The sequence below is a fragment of the Coenobita brevimanus genome, chromosome 60 (genome assembly GCF_032717465.1).
Source record: "Coenobita brevimanus isolate Jiangsu-jjx chromosome 60, ASM3271746v2, whole genome shotgun sequence".
NCBI lineage: Eukaryota > Metazoa > Arthropoda > Malacostraca > Decapoda > Coenobitidae > Coenobita > Coenobita brevimanus.
Window position 1 is genome coordinate 29,056,808 of NC_137013.1, and position 27,475 is coordinate 29,084,282.

Below are 27,475 nucleotides of genomic sequence, written 5' to 3' on the forward strand. Positions count from 1 at the left end.
TGCAAGGCGATGCTCTGTTGTCGGCAGCCATCTTGTGACTGTCCTGCCAGCAGCCAGCCCTCTACAGCCAAGTGCTGCACTTTCAGCCTGTACCTTCCATATGTGGACATGCATTTCACTGCAATTTAGTTGTATGTATTTTCTTACTATTTTCATCGCACCTTACCTGTTTCAAGATGGCAAGCAAGAGTGGTTCTTCGGGTAGCAGTAGCAATGGACGAGAGCAGCCTGGCATCTCTAAATCTTCGCAGCCAAAGGAGAAATGGCAATACAGGAAAGGACAGAAATACACCAAGTATACACTTGCTGACAGTATGGCAATACAGTGCAGAACTACAGTAACTTGACCACAATTTTAGTTCATAAAGTTTACAGGGGGTGTGGGCAAAAAATAATGATTTTAGGTAGTTTGATTCGGAGGCCCCGGACCCAAACTAATTTTTTCTATAAGACGTTCAGTTTAAATTTCAATGATCTGAATTTTGCGGTGATTTTTAGGTACATATGCGCTTCGAAATTTGAAATTCCACTGTACCACGTTCAGCAGCTTCACATAAACGTATCCAATAGAGTCAATCCGGACGCTGTCACTTTAAAAGGGGTGCCAAATCCCTGATCATGTGCTTCTCCTCACAATATTCATCCAGCCAGCTTGATCTCTTGTCAGTCCCCTAGCCTCACCGGCTTCCAAACCTCTCTTCCTCACACACTCATCCACCATATCCTTCCACCTTCTCCCTGGCCTACCGTGCCTTCTCCCTGCCTTAGATTCGCTCAGATATACCTTTTTCACCACTCAATTGTTATCCATTCTCTCCACATGACCATACCATCTCAGTACAGTCTCTTCAGTTCTGGTGTCCACAGACTTTCTCACTCCACATCTTTCACGGATCACATTATTTCATATCCTATCCACTCTCTGCACTCCGCATACATTCATCAGCAGTCCCATCTCTGCTGTCACCCTTGACTTTTCATTTTGGTGCCACACCATAGTCTCTCATCCATATGTTAAAGTTGGCACTAACTCCTTCATGTAAGCCTCGTGCAGCGGCAACACTCAAGCCTCTGTTTCTTATCAAGGCCTTCATTGCACCAGCTACTTTCCTTCCTTTTGTCGCTTTGCTTTCCACTTCTTTTGTACATTTTCCTCTTTTTTCTATCATTGTACCCAGGTATTTGAACTCTCTCTTCAGTTCCAGTGTCTCTCCATTTGCTGTAACATCACACTGGGAGTCACCTTTGTATTCAATAACCATCACTTTACTCCTTTCTACATTTACTCTCAAGGCACAGTGCTTACAGACATCAGCAAAACTCTGCATTAGTCAACCAAGTTCTTGTCCAGTATTTGTGAGTAGTAGAGTAGTACTGCATCATCAACATACAATAAATTTGAGATATTCCATCCATCACCATTCATTGCCAACACCATCCCTTTCTCCATTACTTGTGTTTTTACTTCTCTCATCACCCCATCCATATATATATATTAAACAACCATGGGGACATCACATCATCATACAACCTTGTCGCACGCCCACTGATCATGAACCATTCACTTAGATGCCCATTTACCCTTCCACATGCTTCACTACCATCATAAAAATTCTTGATGGTACCTAGCAGCTTTGTTATTAATTTATTATTTAAACCATATAGCCAAACTATGGTACCTGGTGGTTTAGTCGGTAATTTAGGCACTCCAGCCGGATTGAGCCTGTGTAAGTTAATATCCAAGGGATGGTTGAGGTTTATGGCTCACATAATGCCACTCAGGGATGAGTGAGGCTGGTCACTGTCTTCTTGAATGTCAGGACCATCTTGTCTAGCCCTAGGCTTGTACACTTCTCATGGGGAAACACAGGATTAGATGATGATGATGATGATGACAATTATTACTATTATTATTTGGTGGTAGATGCGGCACTCACCATCCACTCACTTGATATAGTGCTGCTTTGGGTGTCTGCCCTTTCCTCTTTTCCGTCCTTCCTCTTCTGTGTCCTTCCTTCATTCATTCCTCTTCTGCCAACGGGTGACTTTACACTCCCTCTTCTGTTGTCCCTTCCTTCACTCTTTCCTCTTCCTTCTACTTGTGGATGACTCTACACTGATTGACAAGCCAAAGGATTTCCTGTACATCAAGAAACCATTTACTACGCTGGGTGGTAATCACATAACCAAATTATGGCACCTGTTGGTTTAGTGGGTAATTGAGGCACCTCAATCGGATTGAGCCTGTGTAGGTTTACATCTAAAGGGGTGTTTGGGGTTTATTGCTTACATAATGCCACTTGGGGATGAGTGAGGCTGGTCATTCTCATCATAAATGTCAGGACCACCGTGCCTAGCCTCGGACTCCTATGCTCCTCTTGGGGCAACATAAGGTTGGATGATGGATGAATGGATTATTATTATTATTATTATTATTATTATTATTACTACAGTAATCCCTCCAAGGTTCGACATAATAGAACCCAGCAATGTCTGGGACTTGGTCTTGTCTGGGACTTGGGAAAAATGCCCCTGGACAGGCACTTATAGACCCCAACTCAACCTAACATTGAAAGCCACCTAAATAACTCCCAACCGGACATGCACAGCACTTATTTAAGACCCTGTTCACAGAAATAATGGACAGGAACCATAAAATAAATGAAAAGGAACCAGAGAATGTGAAATTAGAGGTAAGGAAAATATTTAGCAGTGTACAGGGTACTTACGACACGTCTGTGGCCGTCGCGAAGATAACCCACCTCCTCTATGGCTCTGACAGTAGTGAAGGTGCTCTTGAAGCACGTACAGTAATCCAGTGTTGCACTGCACTTAATCCTTTGCACAGTGAATTATAATTGTTTAACACTGCACATTCTGTTCTTACTTGTGCCATGCCTGTTGCAACATGTCAGTGTTGCACTCTTCGCTTAATCCTTTGCACTCAGAATTCTAATTTCTTAACACTGCACAACACTGTAAATTCCCATGTGGTTTAGTGGCGAGGTATTGCAGTTTATTCACTGTTTATTCACAAAAACGAGCACATGGGCAGCCATGGCGACGAGTGTGCAGTCACGACGTCAGGTAGGCGGGACATGGGGAGGATGCAGGGGCGCTTTAGTGGACGTCGCCGGAACTAGGCACCAAAACACAGCTGTTCGTCACCGCGCAGCAAATTTTGTGTAGGGATTAACACATTTGGGGGGGGGAGGGGCAGATGTCCGGATATCATAGGGAATAATCCGAGACTTGGACTAATGGACCCAAGTCCAAAATGTCCGGGACATGGGGTATCCGGGTCTTAAAGGGATCAGTTTATTATTATTATTGTTATTATTCTCTCCATCTGTGTATTGCCAGACACCTCAGTCCTGTAAGCGATGGCCATAAACAAATCACCTCCCTGTTGCCTTGCCCCCTGCCATTTCACTGCCCTTCCCTCAGCGCACACCTCTTCCTCCCATATACTTCTCCACTCTATCCCTTCATTTCATCCTCAGCCTCACCCTCTCTCTCCCCCCTTATATCTCATCCTCAGCCTTCCCCTCTCCCCCTTCCCTCCATCTCATCCTCAGCCTCACCCTGTCTCTCGCCGGCCTCCACCTCAGTCACTTCTTGTTAGTCTCTCGTTCTTCATTCTTTCCACATGGCCAAATCACCTCACTATTTCTCCCAACACTTTCTGTCACATCCACATCCGTACCACAATGCTGCTACGCTTTCTCATTTGTCAATCTGTCTCTCCATGTAACTGCTCATGCTCCTCTCAGATAACTCATTTCCACTGCTCTCACTCTTGACTTGTGTCCTTCCAGCAACGTCCAAGCTTCACTTCCATACCTTAGACTTGGAATCACAGTGCAGTACTGTCATAAAGCGACTTTTTTACTTCCATGCTCACCTCCTTGCTTCTTATCACTGCTTTCAAAGAACCAGCAACCTTTCTTCCTTATTGCACCTTTACCAACACTTCATCCTTCAAACTTCCATCCTTACTCATCACACTACCAAATACTTAAATGAACTCATATTCCATTTCCTCATCATCTGACCTTTCTGTACATTCAGTGACTTCATTTCTCTCAAAGGCCATAACTTTACTCTTCCCTACATTCACCATTAGATTTCGTTTCATATGCACTCTCCCAGACTCATTCGCTAAGCCTTCAGTTCCCACTCGACATCACTTAACAATACAGTATCATCTGCAGACAACAGTACAGGGAGTTTCCAAACACTGCCCTCTCTCATTAGGGCTGCTCCAACATCCACTGCCCTACCTTGTATGTCTTTGATGACCCTATCCATGGAGACATGACACATCCCTGTTTCAATCCAACATTCAGATAGAAAAATTCATTCAGTTCGCTATTCACCCGCACTGCAGGCTTAGCACCCGCGTACATACTCTTCATACATTCAGCAACTTCCCATTTACTCCATATATTCATAAAATTTTCCACATTCCTTGTCCATCCACTCTGTCATATGCTACCTTCAAATCCATGAAGGCTACATACAACATCTTTCCCTTCTCTAGAAACTTTTGCACTAAAGACTTAAGGATGAATGTATGATCTACTCTGCACAACCTCACCCCTTCCTAAAACTTCCCTGTTCTTCACCAACTAATTCCTCTGTTATTTCCCTAACACTCACAGTAAGTATCCTATCATATACTTTTCCTAGTACACTAAGAAGACAAATGCCCCTATGAATACCACACACATCTTGTTCCCCTTTTCCTTTGTATAGGGGAATAATTAAACAGTACTTGACTTCCAATCTTCTGGGACTATACCTTCCTTCCAGGCCAATCTGCGCATCTTCCATTTCCATTCTACTACCATCTCTTCCCCATGCTTCAGCATTTCACCACGTACATCAATTCCTGGGGCTTTCCCCATTTTGACTTTCTTCATTGCTTCCTTAACTTCCATCCTACTGATCTCTTCCTTCCTTCTCACCTCCCTCTTTCTCCCAGCCATTCCCCAGCCATTTTTAGTCACATTACAAAAGTAATGTGACTAAACAACTAACTAAAAAAACAAACAATAAGCCTCGAACAAGGACTGACCAAACGATGACGACCAAGGACCGGACAAAGGACATGGTTATCGGAACGTGGAATGTAAGGGGAGCGAATGATGAGGTGAAAGAGAGAGAGATTGTCCAGGTGCTTGAGGGTGCGAAAGTGGATGTATGTGGAATAACTGAAACAAAATGGAGGGGAGAAAGTGTGAGAGAATGGAAGTATGGATGGGGTATATGTGCAGGAGTAGGTGAGAATGAGAGGGCAAAGGAAGGATTATGTATAGTTGTGAGTAAAAGATGGAAGAAGAGCATAAGACAGTATGGATCAGTTGGGTCAAGGATTGTTTGGGTAAAGTTGAAAGTTGGAATACAAATGTGGGCGATTGTGTGTGTGTATTCGCCAACGCAAGATCGTGCTAGAAAAGTGAGAGAAGAGTTCTGGACAAATGTAGAAGTGTGCATGGAAAAGTTTGGAAGGAATGAGAGAGTGTTTTTGATCAGTGATATGAATGGTAAAATTGGGAATGTGAAGGTGGATGGAATAGTTGGTGAGTGGGGTGTGCCTGCTGAGATAGAGGAGAATGGGAGTGTGTTAGTGGACATTTGTGCTGGGAGGGGGTTGGTGATAGCCAATACCCTCTTCAGGCATAAAATGATCCACAGGTATACATGGCGAGTGATGAGAAGGGTGAGTGGTGAACTGAATGAAAGGAAGACAATGATTGATTATGTGTGTGTGGATGAAAGGATGCGAAGATGTGTAATGGATGCAAGAGCTTATAGAGGTTGGGGGAGTGGACTTTCTGACCACTACTTGGTGGTGGCCAGAATTAGAATTCAAGTAAGATCGAGGAATAGAAGAAGGGAAAGATGAGAGGAAGGAGTAGCTGCAAGGAGAGTGGAAATGTTACAAGAGGATGAGAAAAAGGCAGAGTATAAGAGAGAAGTGGAGGAACGATTGGGCAAATATGAATAGGAGCAGATGGGAGATGTGGAAGGTGTGTGTAGGATATTTACAGAAGAAATATGTGCAGCATGTGATGTCGTGTGTGGAAGGAAGAGAAGACGGAGGGGGGTGCAAGGAACAGCGTGGTGGACTGAAGAGGTGAGACAGGCTGTGGCGCAAAAGAAGAAAGCATACAATGAATGGATGAGAAATAGGGGCGTGGAAGAAGTAGAGAGGCAGAAGAGAGAGTTATATGTAGAAAGAAAGAGAGAGGTGAAAAGATTAGTAAGAGAGAGTAAGAAGAGAGTGGATGAGGAATTTGGAAGGAATTTGAGTGTAAAGTGGAGGGACTGTAAGAAAATGTTCTGGAAAGAGGAGAAAAGAGTAAGACAGGGTGGAAGTGAAGTTAGCAGGGGAGTGAAAGATAAAAATGGTAGATTACTAGTGGAGAAGGGAGAAAAAGTGAGCAGATTGAGAGAACACTTTAAGGAATTGTTGAACATAGAGGATGGAAGTGATGCGAGTATAAGTGGCTGGGAGAAGGAGGGAGGTGAGAAGACAGGAAGAAATCAGAAGGATAGAAGTTGTGGAAGCAATGAAGAAGGTTAAATTGGGGAAAACCCCAGGAATTAATGGAGTGTGTGGTGAAATGCTGAAGCATGGGGGAGAGATAGTAGTAGAATGGATGTGGAAGATGTGCAGATTGGCCTGGGAGGAAGGTAGAGTCCCGGAGGATTAGAAGTCAGGTATAATTATTCCCTTGTACAAAGGAATAGGGGAAAAAGAAGTGTGTGGTAATAATAGGGGCATTTGTCTTCTTAGTATAATAGGAAAAGTGTATGGTAGGATACTTATTGACAGAGTTAGAGAAAGAACAGAGAAATTAGTTGGAGAAGAACAGGGAGGCTTTAGGAAGGGAAGAGGTTGTGTAGATCAGATATTCATTCTTAGATCTTTAGTGGAAAAGTTTCTAGAGAAGGGAAAGAATTTGTATGCGGCTTTCATGGACTCGGAGAAAGCATATGACAGGGTGAATAGACAAGGATTGTGGAATGTGTTAAGAATATATGGAGTAGATGGGAAGTTGTTGAATGCTGTGAAGAGTATGTACGATGGTGCGAAGGCTGCAGTGCGTGTGGATGGTGAACTAAGTGAATTTTTCTCTTTGAAAGTTTGGTTGAAACAGGGATGTGTCATGTCTCCATGGTTGTTCAATCTGTACATGGATGGGGTAATAAAAGAGGTACAAGGTAGGGTAGTGGATGTTGGAGTGGCCCTGGTGAGAGAGGATAGTGTTTGGAAACTCCCTGTACTGTTGTTTGCAGATGATACTGTGTTGTTGAGCGAAGATGAAGGGGAGCTGCAAGGCTTGGTGGATGAGTTTGGGAGATTGTGTAAGAAACGGAATTTAAAGGTGAATGTAGGGAAGAGTAAAGTGATGGTCTTTGAGAGAGGTGAAGTCAGTGAATGTACAGCGAGGTTGGATCGTGAGGAATTGGAAAATGTGAGTACGTTTAAGTACTTGGGTAGTGTGATGAGTAAGGATGGAGGTTTGGAGGGTGAAGTGCTTGAAAGGGTACAGCAGGGAAGAAAAGTTGCTGGTTCTTTGAAAGCAGTGATAAGAAACAGGGAAGTGAGCATGGAAGTGAAAAAGTTACTACATGACAGTATTGTGATACCAACTCTAACGTATGGAAGTGAAGCTTGGACGTTGTTGGAAGGACACAAGTCAAGAGTGAGAGCAGTGGAAATGAGCTATTTAAGAGGAGCCTGTGGAGTCACATGGAGAGACAGGCTGACAAATGAGGATATAAAGGAGCGTTGTGGTGTGGATGTGGATGTGATAGGAAGCGTTATGAGGAACACACTGAGGTGGTTTGGCCATGTGGAGAGGATGGAGGGTGAAAGACTGACGAAGAGAGTGTATGTGAGTGAGGTGGAGGGGGGAAGAGGGAGGGGGAGACCGAGGATGAGATGGAGGGTTGGGGTGGAGAGGTATATGAGAGAGGGGGGTGTGAGTTGGGAGCAGGGCAGTGAAATGGCGGGGGACAGGGCGACTTGGAGGCGATTTGTTTGTGGCCACCCCAAACGGGATTGAGGCGTCTGGTAATAGATAGCTAGATAGATTACTTTCGTTCTCTGTGTTTAACAGTTCCTGAAAGTGTTCTCTCCATCTGGTCACTTTTTCTCTCCTTTCCACCCTCAGTATACCATTTGTATCTCTTATGTCTCTACTAACTTCTTTATCACCCTGTCCAACTCACTTTACCTCCTTCCAGAACATTTTCATACATATCCTCGACTTTACACTCAGAGCCCTTCCAAATTCCTCATCTACCCTCTTCATACTCTCTCTTACTAATCTTTAACTTCTCACTTCCTCAATACATATAACTCTTTCTTCTGTCTCTAATCTTCCTGTCCCTCTGCTCTCCATCCACTCACTATATGCTTTCTTCTTTTGTGCCACAGCTTGTCTCACCTCTTCATTCCATCATGCTGTTCTTTGCACCCTCTTACGTCTTCTCTTCACTCTACACACCATCTCACATGCTGCACGGATTTCTGTTGTGAATATCTTGCATACATCTTCCACCACCCTTAACTGCTCAACATCATATTTACCCAATTCCCCCCCCCTCCCCCCCAACTTCTCTCCTGTTTTCTGGCTTTTTTTTTTTTTTTTTTTTTTTTTCCCCATCCTCATGCAGCCTTTCTACCCTCATTGTATGGACTACTCCATTGCACTTGAACCTTGACTTTCACCACCACCAAGTGGTGGTCAGAAAGTCCACTCCCGCAATCTCTGTATGCTCCTGCATCCATTATATACCTTCTCATTCCGTCATCCATACACACATAATCAATCGTTGTCTTCTGTTCATTCAGTTCACCACCCACCCTTCTCATCACTCGCCATGCATGCCTGTGGATTATTTTGTGCCTACAGCTACCGCAGATTGACTTAGGACCTCCCCTCACAAGGTATTAAAAAACAGAAATCTTAGTATATCACAATGTTTGTTCATGAAATACCATTCATTAATATGAAATCGTGTTTCGCTTGTTTTTCAGGACCAGATGGATGCGTTTTTGCATGGAATCACTTAGATCCCTAAAGTAGTCTAAGGACATTCTTTTGCACCAAACACTTGTCAGTTCAGTCTTGAGGTTGTCCAGATCGGGTGTCTTCTTCTCTGCCATGATTTTCTTCATCTTTGCCCAGCAGTTTTCTATCAAATTTAGATCCGGACTGTTGCCAGGCCATTTGAGGACCTCAGTCCGATTACACTTAAGCCATTTTGTCATCTTTCTTGACTTGTGACATGGAGCTGAATCGTGCATGAAAAAGTTGCACCCATGAATAGCAAAAAAGTTTAACAAATGCTCTTTCAGAACTTGAATGTACCGGCCACCATTCATCATCAAGTTTTTAGGAAGGAAGTACAGACCTCCCCTTCCCATTTCACCTGAGAAACACCCCTATACTGTTACTGATTGTGGGTGCTCAACAGTTGGCACCGTGTTAGCAGGGTCATATCAACTACAGGAGGCAGGGCGACGAACCGTGGCAAAACGGACCTGGAACACTTGAATTGTGCTTTCATCGGAAAACATAACTTTTCTCCACCCATCCAATGTCCAGTATGCATACTACTTGGCAAACTGAACGCCCTGCTTCTTCGTTTGGTGAGGGAGAAGCGCTGTCTTGGCTGTGGTGCGGCTTGGCAAACCCAGTGTTGGATAGTTTGAATTGAGACATCTTGTAACAGCTGGGGATGCATTCTCTTCAATTCTGCTGCTGCCAGTTGAGGATTCTTGATTACTTCCCTCTTCAGAAGTGTATCTGTACATCTGGAAGTCGTCCTCTTCTTTCAACTGCCATGCTTGTGCTCTGGCACGACATTAGGTGGCAGGCCTCATGCTGCAGCAAGTCTTCGTGACAGTCGACTTTGCGCGTCCAGTACGTTCACAAAAGCGTGTTGATAGGAACATTATCCTGCCTCCATGCAATGATATGGACCCTCTCATTCCTGGATCAGTACTTTCCAGGCATGACAACTTGAGTTGAGGAAAATAACAGGGCAAACAGTAATGCGTACGAAAAAAGGGGGAGGTGCAAACTCGGAGCAGCGGTAACATATACTCCCACTCTCGCTTCTGGGCATGCACTGACGTGCTGAGTGTTTCACCACCTCCTGCCAACAGCAGAGGAGTTGTCAGTTATTTCTTGCCCCCAAAATTCACTTGGCAGAGGTGGAAACACAAAGCAGAGACAGACAACTCTCCCATAGAAATTATGCGGGTGGGTCCTAAGTCAATTTGCGGTGGGTGTAAAAAGGGTATTGGCTCTGCTCTTTGCACAGTTGTCCACTAGAGCACTGCCATTCTCATCCACTTTTGCAGGCACACCCCGCTTGTCAACCACTCCATCCACCTTCACATTCTGTACTTTCCCATTCATATCTCCAGTCAGAAACACTCTCTCATTCCTCTTAAACTTTTCCATGCACACTTCTGCATTTGCCCAAAACTCTTCTTTCACTCTGCTTGCATGATCTTGCATTGATGCATACACACACACATTCGCCCATGTTTGTTATCCCACTTTCAGTCTTACCCACACAATCTTTAAACCAACTGATCCATACTCTCTTATATTCTCCTTCCATCTCTTATACACAGCAGTACATACACTCTCTTTTTTCCTCTCATTCTCAGCTACTCCCACCATATACCGTATCCATACTTCCACTGTCTCACATTCTCACCTCTCTATTTAGTCTCAGTTAATCCACAGCTGTCCACTTTGCACCCTCAGGCAGCTTGATAATCTCTCTCTCTTTCACCTCAACATTGGCACCCCTTACATCCCCTATTGCAATCCGAACCATGTCCTTTGTCCGGTCCTTGATCGTCACCTGTTTGTCTGTCCTAGTCTGAGGCTTCTTGTTTGTATTTTTAGTTGTTTTCTGGGAAGGGGCACTAACCCTCTGCCAACCCACTTGTTGACATATAGGGAACACGTATTGGTTGGTTATAAAATTACCACCCAGCATATTAGTTGGTTTCCTGGTTTATAGGAAATCATTTGGACTGCCACTCAGGGTAGAGCTTCCCCAAAGTAGAGTACCACTACACCGAATGGGTGAATGATGGGCAGTGACAAGGGTGTGTATTGCTCCTATGACTATTCATTTTGTTAGATGGGATTATGAGAGGGTTACAGTTTTAGGGTAGGAATGATAATGAATGGTGAGGAAGGGAGTACCAATACAGTAATCCCCGTACTATCCGGACGCCCACTTTCCGGACACCCCACTTACAGGACATTTTGGTCCCGGGGTTCAATACCTGTATTCCCAAAATTGGCCAAAAAATGGAAAAAATTAGAAAAAAAATCCGATTTCCCCCCCCCAATAATTTGAACTCGGCGCATGCGGCGCGGACCAGCTGTGTTTTGGTGCGTAGTTCTGCCATCATCTGCTAGAGCGCCCCTGCATCCTCCCCACTTATCGCCTGTCTCATGTGAGTGCACGCTCGTCATCATGGCCGCCCACGTGCTCGCTTTTTTGGTGGTGCCCTACATCCTGGAGGCTCCGCTGCTGCTCTCCTGCCTCTTGTTAGTGTGTGTGATGATGGCCCTGCCGGCTGAGAAGAGGAAGAGAGTGGTTTTGACTCTGGAGAAGAAGAGGGAGATATTGGACAAGGTGGACGTGGGATGGTCAACCTCATGCATCCCCTGTGAATTCAACCTGGCCCGATCTACTTTGTTTGATATCAAGAGTTCCCGCAACAAACTCATGCAATACACGGCTGACTTCTCGTCGAGGAACAAACACAATGTGGAGAGGAAAATGATGTTTACTCCCCGGCATGCTGAAGTTGGCCACTCCACATTGATTTGGTATCGACAGCAACATGCTGCTGGTGTACTGGTGCGTGGCACGGAGCTGAAGGCTGCTGCTGAGAAGTTCATAAGGCTTCACGACGCCCCAGACTTCAAGGCATCCGAGGGTTGGCTCTTTGCTTTCAAGTTACGACGTGGCCTTACCAACCACAAGTCTCACGGCGAAGCGTTGGACGCCAATGAGGATGGAGTAGAGGAGTTTCGGCACAAGTTGAAGGGCTTGATCGACAGGAAGGGCCTCACTCTCAGTCAAGTCTACAATGCTGACAAAACTGGTTTATTCTGTCGCTCTTTGCCAACAAACACTCTAGCCGAGGAGACGGAGAAACATGTACCTGGCCACAAGCTCTCCAAACAACGGATATCTGCTTTGTGTTGTGCCAGTGCTAACGGCATGCACCGGCTTAAGCCTTTATTGTTGGCCGTGCTAAGCAGCGTCGGTGTCTTCGTGGGGTGATGGATGTCCTTCCTGTCATTTGGTACCATTATTTGGTTCACAGCCCAGATCTTTAAAGACTAGTTCCACCGCCATTTCGTGAAGGAGGTCATCCATTACCAGACGGAGAAACTGGGAATCCCGCGCGACCAGGTAAAGGCCCTCCTTCTCCTCGACAATGCACCTGCCCACCTGTGCGATAAGGAGTTGGTGGCTGAGAATGGGCGCATTAGGTGCATGTTTCTGCCACCCAATACTACTGCTCTCATCCAACCAATGGACCAAGGAGTGATTGTGGCAACGAGGAGGCTGTACCGAAGGAAGCTCCTGGACGAGGTGATGGTTGTTCTCGAGGACGAGGACGAGCGCAGGGAGGGACGGGACACACGAGGCCAGCAGACTTTGGAAAACCTTCGCCGCTACAACATCAAGTCAGCAAACTACAACTGAGCCAGTGCATGGAAGGAAGTCCCTGTCAAGACTCTAGAAAATGGTTGGTCTCGTCTGCTTCTTGGAACGGATGTGGAGCATGATTTCCTAGGTTTTGATGTGGATGACTTCCATGCAAGTCTACTTATGCACAGGGATGATGTTGATGTGAACGAAGTGCGTGAGTGGTTGGATGATGATGAGGGCAATCCTGGGTATCAGATCATGTCTGATATTGAGATCGCATCTTCAGTTGCAGGTGTCAGTACCCAGCTTGAGGATTCCGACAAGGACGGCGACGATGATGCGGACTTCTCTCAGCGTGACACTACTCCAGCCATCCCCAAGCTGAGCGCACTCTGGGAACACGTAGAGTTCATTCTTGACTACGTGGAACACCTGGACTGCAACAGGGAGTTGGGGCCCTTGGGACTTGCGGAGGAAGTGCGCACTTTCAGGCAGCGCATCATTAACTGCCAAAATTGCTGTTCCTTGTGTCAATCAACCATTGACAGCTTTTTAAGACCCATGACCCCTGCTGTGCCCAGCCCTGGTTCCACATCATTGCCTCCCCAAGACAGGCCTCCATCCTCCGAGCCACAGCCCAGCACATCAGCCACGGTGGAGTCACCACTGGACGTGAGTTTGCGCCTCTCTTCAGTGTCGTCTGCAGTGGGTAGTCCATCACCACGTCCCAGTGATGCACCTCTAGGCCACCTACATCAGCTACTCTGAGACCCTGGCAGTGAATAAACAGCAAGAGCTTGCCATTAGACCACACAGGAATTTACAGTGTTGTGCAGTGAAAAAAAACAGTGGTAGTGTTAAGAAATTAGAATTCTGATATATATACATACATACTGTATATATATACAGTAGTTGGGGGCACTCACCATCCACTCACTTGATGTAGTGCTGCTCTCAGGTTTCTGCCCTTTCCTCTCCTTCATCCTTCTTTCCATCCATCCTCTTCTGTCTTTCTTTCCTTCATTCTTTCTTCTTTCTTCTGCCTGCGGGTGACTTTACACTCCCTCTTGTGTCTTTCTTTCCTTCATTCTTTCCTCTTCCTTCTGCCTGTGGGTGACTCTACACTGAGTGACAAGCCAAATGGTTTCATGGTCACCAGGAAACCATTTACTATGCTGGGTGGTAACCATATAACCAAATTTTGGCTCCTGGTGGTTTAGTGGGTAATAAAGGTGCTCCAATCGGATTGAGCCGGTGAAGGTTTATATCCAAGGAGTGGATGGGGTTTATTGCTCACACAATGCCACTCAGGGATGAGTGAGGCTGGTCACTCATCTTAAATGCGAGGACCAACTTTCCTAGCCCCAGGCTCCTATGCTTCTCATGGGGCAACGTAGGATCAGATGATGGAAGAATGGATATATATATGGCCACGTACTGCATTGGCGGACACAAAGGGTGCTGTGGTTGAACCAGTGTCGCCTACTATAGAGTATGTTTGCACCCACTCAGCTCGTGCGGGCTGATTACTCTTGATTCACAGGCTACACACACACATCCAGACCCACTCCAACACTACAATTACTCTTACATGCACTTCTCACTCTACATACAATCTCTGCCAGACAGCCTAAGCCACTTGGTAGAGATATATTGGTTGTATCGTCCTGACTTCAGTCGGGATAAGCCAGTCCTGCAGTGGATACTCATACGGCTGATGATGATGATGATATATATATATATATATATTTATACAGTATGTATATCATCATCATCATCATCATCATCATCATCATCATCAGCCTTTGAGGTCCACTGCAGGACCGGCCTATCCCTACAGAAGCAGGGACGATACAAGCCAATGTATCTCTACCCAGTGGCTTAGGCTGTCTAGTAGAGATTATATATATATATATATATATATATATATATATATATAAAGTAAATAAATAAATAAAAAATACTGAGCAAATTTGCTTTATTCATATTCATGAACCGTATATAGATATATATATATATATATATATATATATATACACACACATACACTGAGCTGGGCACCCTGTACACGAAAAGTACCATCGGTACCGGTACCAGTACTTGCCTAAAATTGTGGTGTCACTACTGGTACCGGTACAAAAAAAAGAGCGGTACTGAGTACTGACTAGGTACTCGGTTCATGAATATGAATAAAGCAAACTTGCTCAGTATTTTTTATTTATTTATTTATTTTTTTTTACCACACTGACGACCCAGAGACCAGTCTTGTCAACAGAGCCGGACCTGAGGAGAGATGAAAGATGTTGTCAGACAACTGTCACAGTCACATTAACCATGGGATGACTAGAGCATAAGGTTTTGCGACTGTTCAGTCCTTTACTTTCAATACATAGATCACTAAACTTTAACAGACCACTGTAATTCGCATTCTTATACACTTAGTGTTTATCAAAATAAACACAATTTTATGACATCATGATGTCATTACATGCACAATAATCTGATTAATAATTACGCAGTGCACTTTAGTTTTCGTTTCCAGTGTTGCCCTTGAGGAAAATGAGCACTTCAAAATGATAGTCACTGAGTCCTGGCCGTTTTGGTTTGAGCATGTCCTTCCCCAAAGGAAACAGACATTCCACAGCAGCACTGGATGTTATTGGTGTGTTATAAGTTACAAATAAGTCTCTGAAAACCTTGCAAGGAAAGCAGCCCTTGTTGATTTAATGTTTCTGGGGTTTCTCCCAAAATTCCTTTACCAGCTTTATCCCAGTCTCCCTTTTCTTCCTCCCTTATACATAGAGGGGTTTGAAAAACTCTTCCTTGACATCCTGCTCGTTATCATCATCATTGGTGCTGTTCTCCGCGTCCTCTAGCTTGCTCTCCAGTAGTGACACCATCTTCTCCACCCTCCTCTTCATTTTCTGTGTCGTAGGAGGCAGACTCAGGTAACCACGCCAACCATGATAGCTTAAATTGGAGATGAAAGGCAGCAGCACGCAGGCAGTCATTGTCCTCGAAACGATGACGGAACCTGCCTTCCACACCCCCAATCACTGCGTTCACTAGAGGCTAGCACACCGTCAGATCGGCGCTTTCCTTCACCTCTTTTAATTTCTTTAGGCACATGGCCAGGGTCGGCAGCAGCACTTCCATGTAGGCCTTCTCCTCACCTTTTATTTGTCACACAATGCATGAATAGAGATAAATTAAATGTACTGGTACCAAGTACCGACAAAATATACTTAAAAATGTACCGTCGGTACCAATTCCGGTACATGAAAAAAGTAGTCACAACTGCTACCGGTACTCGAACTGTAACTCGGTACTTTTGTACTTCGGTACTGCCCACCTATATACAGTAATCACTCCAATATCCGGATCAATAGAGCCATCGGTAGGTTCGGATATTGGTTTTGTCCGGATATTGGGCCCCAGCTTATGGACTTGTACTTACGGACCCTAACACAGAGAAACACCTATACAACTCCCTCCGGACATGCATAGCACCTATTTAACACCCAAATCACACCAATAAGGCACATAAATGACTGAAATAAATGCAATAGACACATAAAATGTGGGTTTAGAAGTATGTTCATACATTAATAAACATTCTGGTACTTATGGACTCTAACCGAACCTAACCTAACCGAACCTAACCGAACTCTGAAAAACACATTCCTACTGCACATGCATGAGGTAAGTTTAGTATGGAAAGAAGTACAGTATGACACTTTCTGGTAAGTATAGTATGGGAAAAAATACAATATGAAACATTCTGGTAAATATAGTATGGAAAATAGTACAACATGAAACATTTTGGCTACTTACAGCAAGTCCCTGGCCACCTCGATGAATATCCGCCTCCTCTCGGACTCTGACAGTAAGAACGATTTCCTGAAGCACTTGCACTACACTCTTCCTGAAGTCTTGCACTGAACTTAGTCACTAACACACAGAAGTCCGTTCTTTTCACAGTGTTCACTTTAGTCCAAATAATGTTCCATTAAATTTAAGTGTTGCACATTAACTTTTCCCAAGTTTTTTTAAGTTTCCAAAGCCAAAACAAAGAAGGTTAGTTACGTTAAATTTCATTTCTACTTAGTCTTTTCTCCCAACTTGAAAACCTTAACACAACACACCGTTTTTTTCACTGCACAACACTCAAAATTCCCGTGTGGTCTAGTGGAGAAGTTCTTGCTGTTTATTCACTGTCAGAGCCCGAGAGTATCACTGGCAGGCGTCCAAGGGGTGCATCGGTGGGTAGTGGTGATGGCGTACCGACTACAGAAGACTCTGAAGACAGCCGCAAACTCACGTCGAGCGGTGACTCCACTGTAGCTGATGTGCTGGGCTGTGGCTCGGAGCATGAGGGCCTGTCTTGGGGAGGCAACGGAGTGGAACCAGGGCTTGGCACAGCGGGGGTCACGGGCCTGAAAAAACTGTCAATCGTTGACCAACGCAAGGACCGACGATTCTGGCGATTGATGATGCGCTGCCGGAAAGCACGCACTTCCTCCACGAGTCCCAAGGGCCCCATCTCCCTGTCGCAGTCCGGGTGTTCCAGGTAGTCTAGGACGAACTCTAGATGTTCCCGGAGTGCGCTCAGCTTGGGGATGGCTGGAGTAGTGTCCTGCTGGGCGGAGTCTGCATCATCATCGCCTTCGTCGTCGGAATCTTCAAGTTCGGGACTGACACCAGCAACCGAAGACGCGATCTCGATATCAGACAACGTCTGATACCCAGGATCGCCCTCGTCGTCGTCCAACCACTCACGAACATCGTCCACATCAACATCGTCGCCGTGCGTACGTAGCCGTGCATGGAAGTCATCCACGTCAAACCCTAGGAAATCGTACTCCACATCTGTTCCGAGAAGCAGACGAGACCAACCATTTTCAAGAGTTTTCACAGGGACTTCCTTCCATGCACTAGCCCAGTTGTACAGCGCTGACTTGATGTTGTAGCGGCGAAGGTTTTCCAAAGTCCGCTTGCCTCGAGTGTCACGTCCTTCCCTGCGCTCGTCCTCGTCCTCGAGAACCACCATCACCTCGTCCAGGAACTTCCGACGGTACAGGCGCTTTGTTGCCACGATCACTCCTTGGTCCATTGGTTGAATGAGAGCAGTCGTATTAGGTGGCAGAAACATGCACCTAATACGGCCATTCTCAGCAACCAAGTCCTTGTCGCACGGGTGGGCAGGTGCATTGTCGAGGAGAAGGAGAGCCTTTACCTGGTCGCGAGGAATTCCCGAATTCCCAGTGTCTTCGTCTGGTAATGTATGACCTCCTTGACGAAGTGATGGTGAAACCAGTCTTTGAAAATCACAGCTGTGAACCATGCTTTCAAAGAATGGTACCATACGACAGGAAGGACATCCATCACCCCACGAAGGCACCGAGGCTGCTTTGCACGGCCAACAATAACGGGCTTAAGCCGGTGCATGCTGTTAGCATTGGCACAACACAAAGCAGATATCTGTTCCTTAGAAAGCTTGCGGCCAGGTACACGCTTCTCCGTCTCATCGGCGAGAGTGTTCGTTGGCACCGAGCGATAGAATAGGCCAGTTTCGTCAGCGTTATAGACTTGACCGAGAGTGAGGCCCTCCCTGTCGATCAAGCCTTTCACCTTGTGCCGAAACTCGTCCACTCCATCCTCGTTAGCGTCCAATGCTTCGCCATGTGCTTTACGGTTAGTAAGGCCATGTCGCAACTTGAACGCGAAGAGCCAACCCTCGGATGCCTTGAAGTCTAGGGCGTCGTGAAGCCTTGCAAACTTCTCAGCAGCAGCCTTCAGCTCCGTTCCACGTACCATCACACCAGCTGCACGTTGCTGTCGATACCAAATCAACGTGGAGCGGTCGATCTCTGCATACTTGGGAGTAAACATAACCTTCCTCTCCACGTTGCGTTTGCTTCTCGACGAGAAGTCAGCCGTGTACTGCATGAGCTTGTCTCGGGAACGCTTGATATCAAACAAAGTCGACCGGGCCAGGTTGAACTCGCGGAGAATGCGAGAGGAAGACCAACCCGCATCAACCTTCTCCAATATCTCCCGTTTCTTCTCCAGAGTCAACACCACTCTCTTCCTTTTCTCAGGAGGCGGGGCCATCATCACACACACTAAGAGTAGGGCAGAGAGCAGCAGGAGGCCTTGCAGCAAGTACGGCACCACCACAAAAGCGAGCACGTGGGCAGCCATGACGAAGAGCGTAGGTCTTGTCGCGGTGAGAGACAGGCGGGAAGTGGGGAGGATGCAGCGGCGCTCTATCGGACGTCGGAGGAATGACGAACCAAAACAATGCTCTCACGCGGCGCGCGCGGCAAGTTCAAATTACGGACGGCAAAAAATCGATTTTTTTTCCAATTTTTTTGGATTTTCGGACCATTTTGGGAATGTTTGATCCCAGGACGATAAGGTTCGGTTAGTGGGGATGTTCGGTTATTGGGCGTCCGGATATTAGAGGGATTACTGTATATATATATATATATAAGATAGATATACTTACTGGTAGTTTTGTGTGAAGTACTTCTGTATTTAAAAAAGATTAGTAAGAGAGAGTAAGAAGAGAGTGGATGAGGAATATGGAAGGAATTTGAGTGTACAGTGGAGGGAATGTAAGAAAATGTTCTGGAAAGAGGTAAAGAGAGTTAGACAGAGTGCCAAAGAAGTTAGTTGGGGAGTGAAAGATAAAAATGGTAGATTACTAGTGGAGACGGGAGAAAAAGTCAGTAGATAGAGAGAACGCTCTAAGGAATTGTTGAACATAGAGAATGAAAGTAATGCTAGTGTAAGTGGCTGGGGAATGGCTGGGAGATGGAGGGATGTGAGAAGAGAAGAAGCAATCAGTAGGATGGAAATTGTGAAAGTAATGAAGAAAGTTAAAATGGGGAAAGCCCCTGGAATTGGTGGAGTGTGTGGTGAAATGCTGAAGCATGGGGGAGAGATAGTAGTTGAATGGATATGGAAGATGTGCAGATTGGCCTGGGAAGAAGGTAGAGTCCTCGAGGATTGGAAGTCCATCCATGCATCCATCCATCCATCATCCAATCCTACATTGCCCCATGAGGAGCGTAGGAGCCCGGGGCTAGGAAGTTGGTCCCGACATTTAAGATGAGAGTGACCAGCCTCATTCATCCCTGAGTGCCATTACATGAGCAATCAACCCCAAGCACCCCTTGGATATAAACCTTCACCGGCTCAATCCGATTGGAGCGCAATAATTACCCACTAAACCACCAGGGGCCAAAATGTGGTTATGTGGTTACCACCCAGCGTAGTAAATGGTTTCCTGGTGCACAGGAAACCATTTGGCTTGTCACTCAGTGTAGAGTCACCCACAGGCTGAAGGAAGTGGAAAGAATGAAGGAAAGAAAGACAGAAGAGGGAGTGTAAAGTCACCCATAGGCAGAAGGACAAGGAAAGAATGAAGGAAAGAAACACAGAAGAGAATGGAAGAAAAGAAGGATGGAGAGGAAAGGGCAGACACCTGAGAGCAGCACTAAATCAGGTATAATTATTCCCCTGTACAAAGGAAATAGGGAAAATGAAGTATGTGGTAATCATAGGGGTATGTGTCTTCTTAGTGTAATGGGAAAAGTATATGGTAGGACACTTATTGACAGAGGAAAATAACAGAGGAATTAGTTGGAGAAGAACAGGGAGGTTTTAGGAAGGGAAGAGGTTGTGTAGATCAGATATTCATTCTTAGATCTTTAATGGAAAAGAGAAGGGCAAGAAGTTGTATGTGGCCTTCATGGATTTGGAGAAAGCATATGACAGGGTGGATAGACAAGGATTGTGGAAAGTACTAAAAATATGTGGAGCAGATGGGAAGTTGTTGAATGCTGTGAAGAATATGTATGAGGGTGCTAAGGCTGCAGTGCATGAGTAAATTTTTCTATTTGAAGGTTGGATTGAAAGAGGGATGTGTCATGTCTTCATGATTGTTCAATCTGTATATGGATGGGGTTGTAAAAGAGATACAAGGTAGGGCAGTGGATGTTGGAGCAGCCCTAATGAGAGAGGGCAATGTTTGGAAACTCCCTGTACTGTTGTTTGCAGATGATACTGTGTTGTTAAGTGAAGACGAAGGGGAGCTGCAAGCCTTGGTGTATGAGTTTGGGAGAGTATGTGAGAAATGGAATCTAAAGGTGAATGTAGGGAAGAGTAAAGTTATGGTCTTTGAGAGAGGTGAAGTCAGTGAATGAACAGTGAGGTTGAATGAGGAGGGATTGGAAAATGTGAGTGTGTTTAAGCACTTGGATAGTGTGATGAGTAAGGATGGAAGTTTTGAGGGAGAAGTGCTTGAAAGGGTACATCAAGGAAGAAAGGTTGCTGTTTCCTTGAAAGCAGTGATAAGAAACAGGGAAGTGAGCATGGAAGTGAAAAAGTTACTGCATGACAGTGTTGTGATACCAACTCTGACGTATGGAAGTGAAGCTTGGACCTTGTTGGAGGGACAGAAGTCAAGAGTGAGAGCTGTGGAAACGAATTATTTGAGAGGAGCATGTGGAGTCACGTGGAGAGACAGATTGACAAATGAGGAAGTGAAGGATCGTTGTGGTTTGGATGTGGATGTGATAGGAAGTGTTAGGAGAAACACACTGAGGTTGTTTGGCCATGTGGAGAGGATGAAGAGTGAGAGACGAATGAGGAGAGTGTATGTGAGTGAGGTGGAGGGGGAGAGAGGGAGGGGGAGGTCAAGGATGAGATAGAGGGATGGAGTGGAGAGGTATATGAGAGAGGGGTGTGTGAGCTGGGAGCAGGGCAGTGAAATGGCGGGGGACTTGGTGATTTGGAGGAAATTTGTTTGTGGCCACCCCTTATGGGATTAAGGCAACTGGCAGTACATAGATAGATAGATAGACTTCTGTATTAAAAAAAAAAAAAAATCCCCCAAAATAGAAGTTATGGTAGTAAGGTGAAGCAAGGATTTTGGAGGATTAATGAGTGAGTGATTATGTAGCTCATTTTACTGTGCATGTTGTTGATAGTTCCTGGACTTTCACACACTCTTTTTCCATGTGTTAGGATCATGTCTCACTTCAGTTTTAGATAGGAAAATAGATCAGCGTGATGATAATACATTTATATTTATGTTATAGACGCGATTGACTATTCTTTCACTCTATGGTAGCTCTCCTTGTGGCACTTGGATGATGATGGTAACATACTGGAAGAGTTCAGGCATATCCCAGTTTAACGATGCAGTTGGTTGACTAAAAACCCATCGTTAGGTGGGGTATAGGATGTTTTTTTGAGCCTTGGGTTCCTCCTCCCCCAACCAAGTCCTAAACCCACCCAAATGAGTCCAAGAACAAGTTTCAAGCCAATGTAAATGGCCTAACAGCTGTAAAAGCAGCTAACCTAAGCTTAACACTTGTAAACTAGAATGGCACTCAGTAGAGCCCATACCTCCGCCATCAACATCCATGCAACATTCACTGAAAAATTTATGAAAATGTTGAAAAACGCCGTATCTCTCAATGTTAAAGAAAGTGAAAATAATTCTTGGATCCGCACCTTTATCCGGATCCGCACCAAAATTTAATGAAGCCAATTCTGTGCCAGGGCCCATTCTTCTACCAAGTTTTGTGGAAATCCGTCCAGTAGTTTTTGTGTGATTTTGCTCACAAACCAACCAACCAACAAACAAATGGACAGGGGTGAAAACATAACCTCCTTGGCGGAGGTAATAACCCGCACAAATAAACAAACCAACAAATAAAATCTGAAATTTATCAAATCCTAGTCGGGAAAAATTCAAGCTTAGTAAACTGTACCCCAAAATGACAATATTCACCCCACCTGTGGCTAAAACACATTAATCTAAGTGTAAAAACAGTTTATCTATCTATCTATATACCTAGGCTGCTTCCCCCAAGGAAAGGGAGGTAGCTGAGACAGGACGACACACTCCCCATTTACTCATCCATTCAAACACATACATTCGCATCTTAGCCCCAAAGGGGAGAACGGACAGATCCTCACTGCACCACACAGCACAAGGGTCAACTGCGCAATGCAATCAGTGACATCCGCAGCAGGGCCCAACAGCAGAACTGGTTTCCTGCCACATCATAATAGACCCATCCCCTTACCCGTACCTGACCTGACTAGCTGATCAGACCAAATGCGGGAGAATATCCCCTCAGGGCTGCGTCATCACTTATTCATTCACAATTTCTCTCCATTTATTTCTGTCACGCACAGCCACTCTTCCTTGCTCAATAGACATCCCTCTCGCATCCAGCGCTCTCTTCACACTGTCCATCCATCCTATTCGTGGTCTTCCTCTCAGCCTTACACCTCTCACATCAGATCTAGTTATCTTTTTCACCAGTCGCTCATTATCCATTCTCTCCATATGCCCAGACTATCGCAACACCCTCTGCTCATCTCAACCAGCCATCTCCTGAACAACTCCAGTTCTTCGCACTTCATCATTTCGCACTCGATCCATACGTGTCACTCCACACATACTCCTCAGACACCTCATCTCCATTACATTCAAACTTTTCCTCTCTGCTACACCCATATTCCACATTTCAGCCCCATATAACGCAGCCGGTACCACAACACCCTCATACAGCCTTCTCTTTACATCCGTTCTAAGCGAACGACATCTAAACACTTTTTTCAAACTTCACTTCTGCATCTATTCTTCCATCCACAGCAACATGTAACCCTAGATATTTAAAACACTCTACCTCCTCAAACAACTCGCCATTCAAAACTATATTCATCCCCCTACCATCTACCAACCTCGTACACTTCATCACTTTACTCTTATTCTCATTTACTTTCAATTTCCTCCTTTCACACACCCTTCCAAACTCCTCTACCAACTATCTCAGTCTCTCCTCTGAATCAGCCACCAGTGCAGTATCATCTGCAAACAGCAGCTGCTTCAGATTCCTCTCTCCACCATCAACATTCACCAGACTCAGACCTCCACCTAAAACTCTTGCATTCACCTCCCTTACAACACCATCCATGTAAATATTAAACAACCAAGGCGACATCACACATCCCTGTCGCAGCCCCACTCTCACGGAAAACCAATCACTTACAGCATTTCCCACTCTTACACACACTCTACTATTTACGTAAAAACTTTTCACCCCTTTTAGTAACCTACCATCAAGTCCATACAATCTTAAAACAGTCCACAAAGCCTCCCTATCAATTCTATCATACGCTTTCTCTAAATCCATAAATGCCCAAAACACATCCTTGCCTTTCGCTAAATACTTTTCACACACTTGTCTCACAGCAAACACCTGATCCACGCATCCCCTCCCTCTCCTAAAGCCACACTGCTCATCACCAATCACTCCCTCTGTACCCTCTCTAACTCTTTTAATTAACACTCTACCATACACCTTACCCACAACACTCAACAGACTTATACCCCTAAAGCTAGTACATTCATACTTATCACCCTTGCCTTTATACAACGGGACCACACAAGCACTTGCCCAGTCAATTGGCACCATACCTTTCACAAAGCACACATTCAACAGTCTTACTAACCAGTCAACAATAGTCACTCCACCACCCTTCAGGCAATCCACAGCACACCCATCCATACCTGCAGCTTTCCCTGTTTTCATCTCCTTTACTGCCTTCTCCACTTCCTCCTTTGTGATCAAAGAATCATTCAACTCTCCCAACACATTTATTCCTTGCACCCTTCCATCCGCCACAATCTCAGCCACCCTTTCCTCCTCTACATTTAACAATCTTTCAAAATACTCTGCCCATGTCTTCCTTACTGCATCCATCTCAATTAACATCCTTCTATCCTTTGCTTTTACTCGTTCTTCCTTCCCAGACTCTCCCATTCGCACCGTTTTCACCTCCATCCAAAACATTTTCTTATTCTGTTGAAAATTCTCTGTCAGCCACCTACCCCACCTCTCATCTGCTGCCACTTTAGCATCACATACAGCCCTTCTTGCCCTATTCCTCTTTTCCTTATACCTTTCATATGACATCTCATCCCTCCTTTGCAGCCACACTTCATATGCATGTCTCTTCTCAGCCACAGCCATACTCACTTCCTCGCACCACCATTCACTTCCTTTTCTTACACCACCACCCACACGTTTCACACCACACACGTCTTCTGCATGCCCCACCACAGCACTCTTAAACAACTGCCATTCCTCCTCCACACTGCCATTTTCCTGATCTTTCACTGCGTTCCACTCATCTTTCAATTTCTCCTGATACTCAATCTTTTTCTCTCTTTTATCCAACTCACTCACTTTCAAAACCTCCCTGCCACACCTAACCCTCCTAGCTTTCACCCATCTCTTACCTACTCTTAACTTTCCCTCCACCAGGTAGTGGTCAGACATACCTCCACCCTCCCCTCTCAGAACTCTTACATTCAACAATCTTCCTATTACATTCCTAGACACATTCCTAAACACACAATTTTAGTCTAAAATATCATCAAAATCTGTAAAAAAAAAAAAAATCAAAACCCATCATTAAACTGGGATTTGGTCATTATTTGGCAGGGTGTGGTGGTATTTGTACCCTCATCGCTAAGCCAGGGTATTGCATCTAGGGGTATTGTATATTGAGGTATACCTGTATTTCTATCCCCATCACTATTCCAGGGTATCGCATCTAGGGGTATGGTAAATCGGGGTTTGCCTGTACTTGTAGATGCACATTTTTTTGTGTATTTTTATTCTGTATTTGCACTAATGCAGATATTGTAATTTACTAAACATACTTACTTTGATTGATCAGGGTGTGAAGGCAGTGATAGCATTGGTGGTAGTGGCGGTGGTGGTGCCACTGATGGTGGGGGTGTTGATGGAGCTTGTTATTGTCATCCCGTTGCGGGTCCCTCTCCACCAGACTCCTATACTCTTCCTCTGGCAGGTGAGTCTGCTTTACCCCTCATCACCCCTGCAGTATAGTTACATCAGTTTTAGTTTCTTTTTGCTGGCTCAAGACAGTTTTATTCAGCTTGGGAAAGAGTTCTTGTTAACAGCAATGTCCAACATTTTCAGCTTATAAAGTCTCTTCTAATTCGAACAAAATACAGCAATCTCTCAATTATCCGGACGCTCTGTATCCGGTCATGCTTCATAAACAGGCGTTGGGCCTTGGCTCCATTAGGTCTGTATCTGGATTTATTTTGCCTGTACCCAGGATTGGCAGCTGGCAGGCCTACAAAGTAAAAAATGTCCATTGGGTGGTTCACTGGCCTCTCTTTCCATTTATTGGTAATAGACTATAACCCACAAGCAGAGCAAACAAGGCTGTCTGGCTCCCTACTGCATGGTCTAAGTCCCCCGGCCCCCCTGATCACCGGTTACATACCAGCTATGTGTGTGTTATAGACCGTAACCCACAAGCTGAGCAAGAATGGCTGTCCAGCTCTCAACCAAATGGCCAAACTTCACTGGCTTCCCTGATCACTGGTTACACACTGGCAGCATGCATGTGTTACAGACCATAAACCACAAGCTGAGCGAGAATGGCTGTCTGGCTCCCAGCCAAATGGTCAAAGTCCGCCAGCTGCCTGGATTAGCCGGAAACTCCTGGCCATGCACGGTCATCCACCTCCTAACTGAATGGTTAAAATCGCATCGCCGTCTGGATTGCTCGGGCACTCCTTATCCCCATGATGTACGGGGACCCAGTGTTTCTGCCACGTTGTGACAATTGCCTGGGTGAGCAAAAAGGATCCTTGTGCTCGTAGGTCACTGTGCAGCTTTATGCATGTTTGCTTATAGAGAAGTGTGGGTACAGACATGGTAACGCCATACACTCCCCAGCGATACCGCACCTCAGTTCCCGCCTCTGTCTGTCTGCGTTTGGACATGCTTGGCTGAGATAAAACAATGGCTGTTTCGATTGTTGTGTTTATGGTGGTGTCCTACATTCTACAGGCCTCAATCTTCCTCTGTGATGGTCTCGTATGTGTGATGATGGCTCCACCACCACCCGAGAAACAGAAGAGGAGGGTTTTGACTCTGGAGAAGAAGTATGAGATATTGGGCAAGGTTATCAGTGAGCTGGCCAGCTTCATGCATTCTGCCTGAATACCATGTGACTTGGCCCGTTCAACCATGTTTGATATCAAGAAATCATGGGACAAGCTGACTCAGTACAGACAGGACTGCGGTGATACTGCCCAAAGAGGCAACCGGAAGGTGATGTCCCAGCCTAGCACCACCACGCCAACATTGACCAGTCGACTTTGGTTTGGTTCCACCAGCAACAAGGTGCCAGCATGCTTGTACGTGGGACCAAGTTAAAGGCTGCAGCCGAGAAGTTTGCATGCCTACACAACATGCACGACTTCAAGGCATCCAAGGGTTGGCTCTTGCGGTTCAAACTTTGGCATGGACATACCGGCTGTAAGACACATGGTGAGGCTTTCGATGCGGCAGCGGAGGATGTTGAGCCATTTCACCAAAAAGTGCAGCGCCTGATCAAAAAGGAGGGCCTTGCTCTCAGTCAAATGTACAGTGCTGAAGAAACTGGCCTGTTCTACTGCTTCTTGCCCACCAACACCTTGGCAGAACGGTTGGAGAAGACTCTGCCTGGTCGGAAGATGTCCAAACAACATGTCTTGGTGTTATGCTGTGCCAGTGCTAACGGCATACTTCGCCTCAAACCCATTATTGTTGGGCGTGCAAAACAGCCATGTTGTCTCCGTGGGTTAAAGGATAGCCTGCCTGGTGTGTGGTACCATTCTGTGCAAGCCTGG

General features: G+C 45.4%; 1 protein-coding gene across 1 annotated transcript in view; it reads left to right on the forward strand.

Annotated features, from left to right (window-relative positions):
- LOC145403343 (E3 ubiquitin-protein ligase MARCHF6) overlaps positions 1–27,475 on the forward strand; it is a 202,359-nt gene that overhangs the window by 166,411 nt on the left and 8,473 nt on the right. The window contains exon 17 of the mRNA XM_080275133.1: positions 25,501–25,635. Coding sequence (XP_080131259.1) covers positions 25,501–25,635 — 135 coding nt within the window. The remainder of the gene's footprint in view (positions 1–25,500; positions 25,636–27,475) is intronic.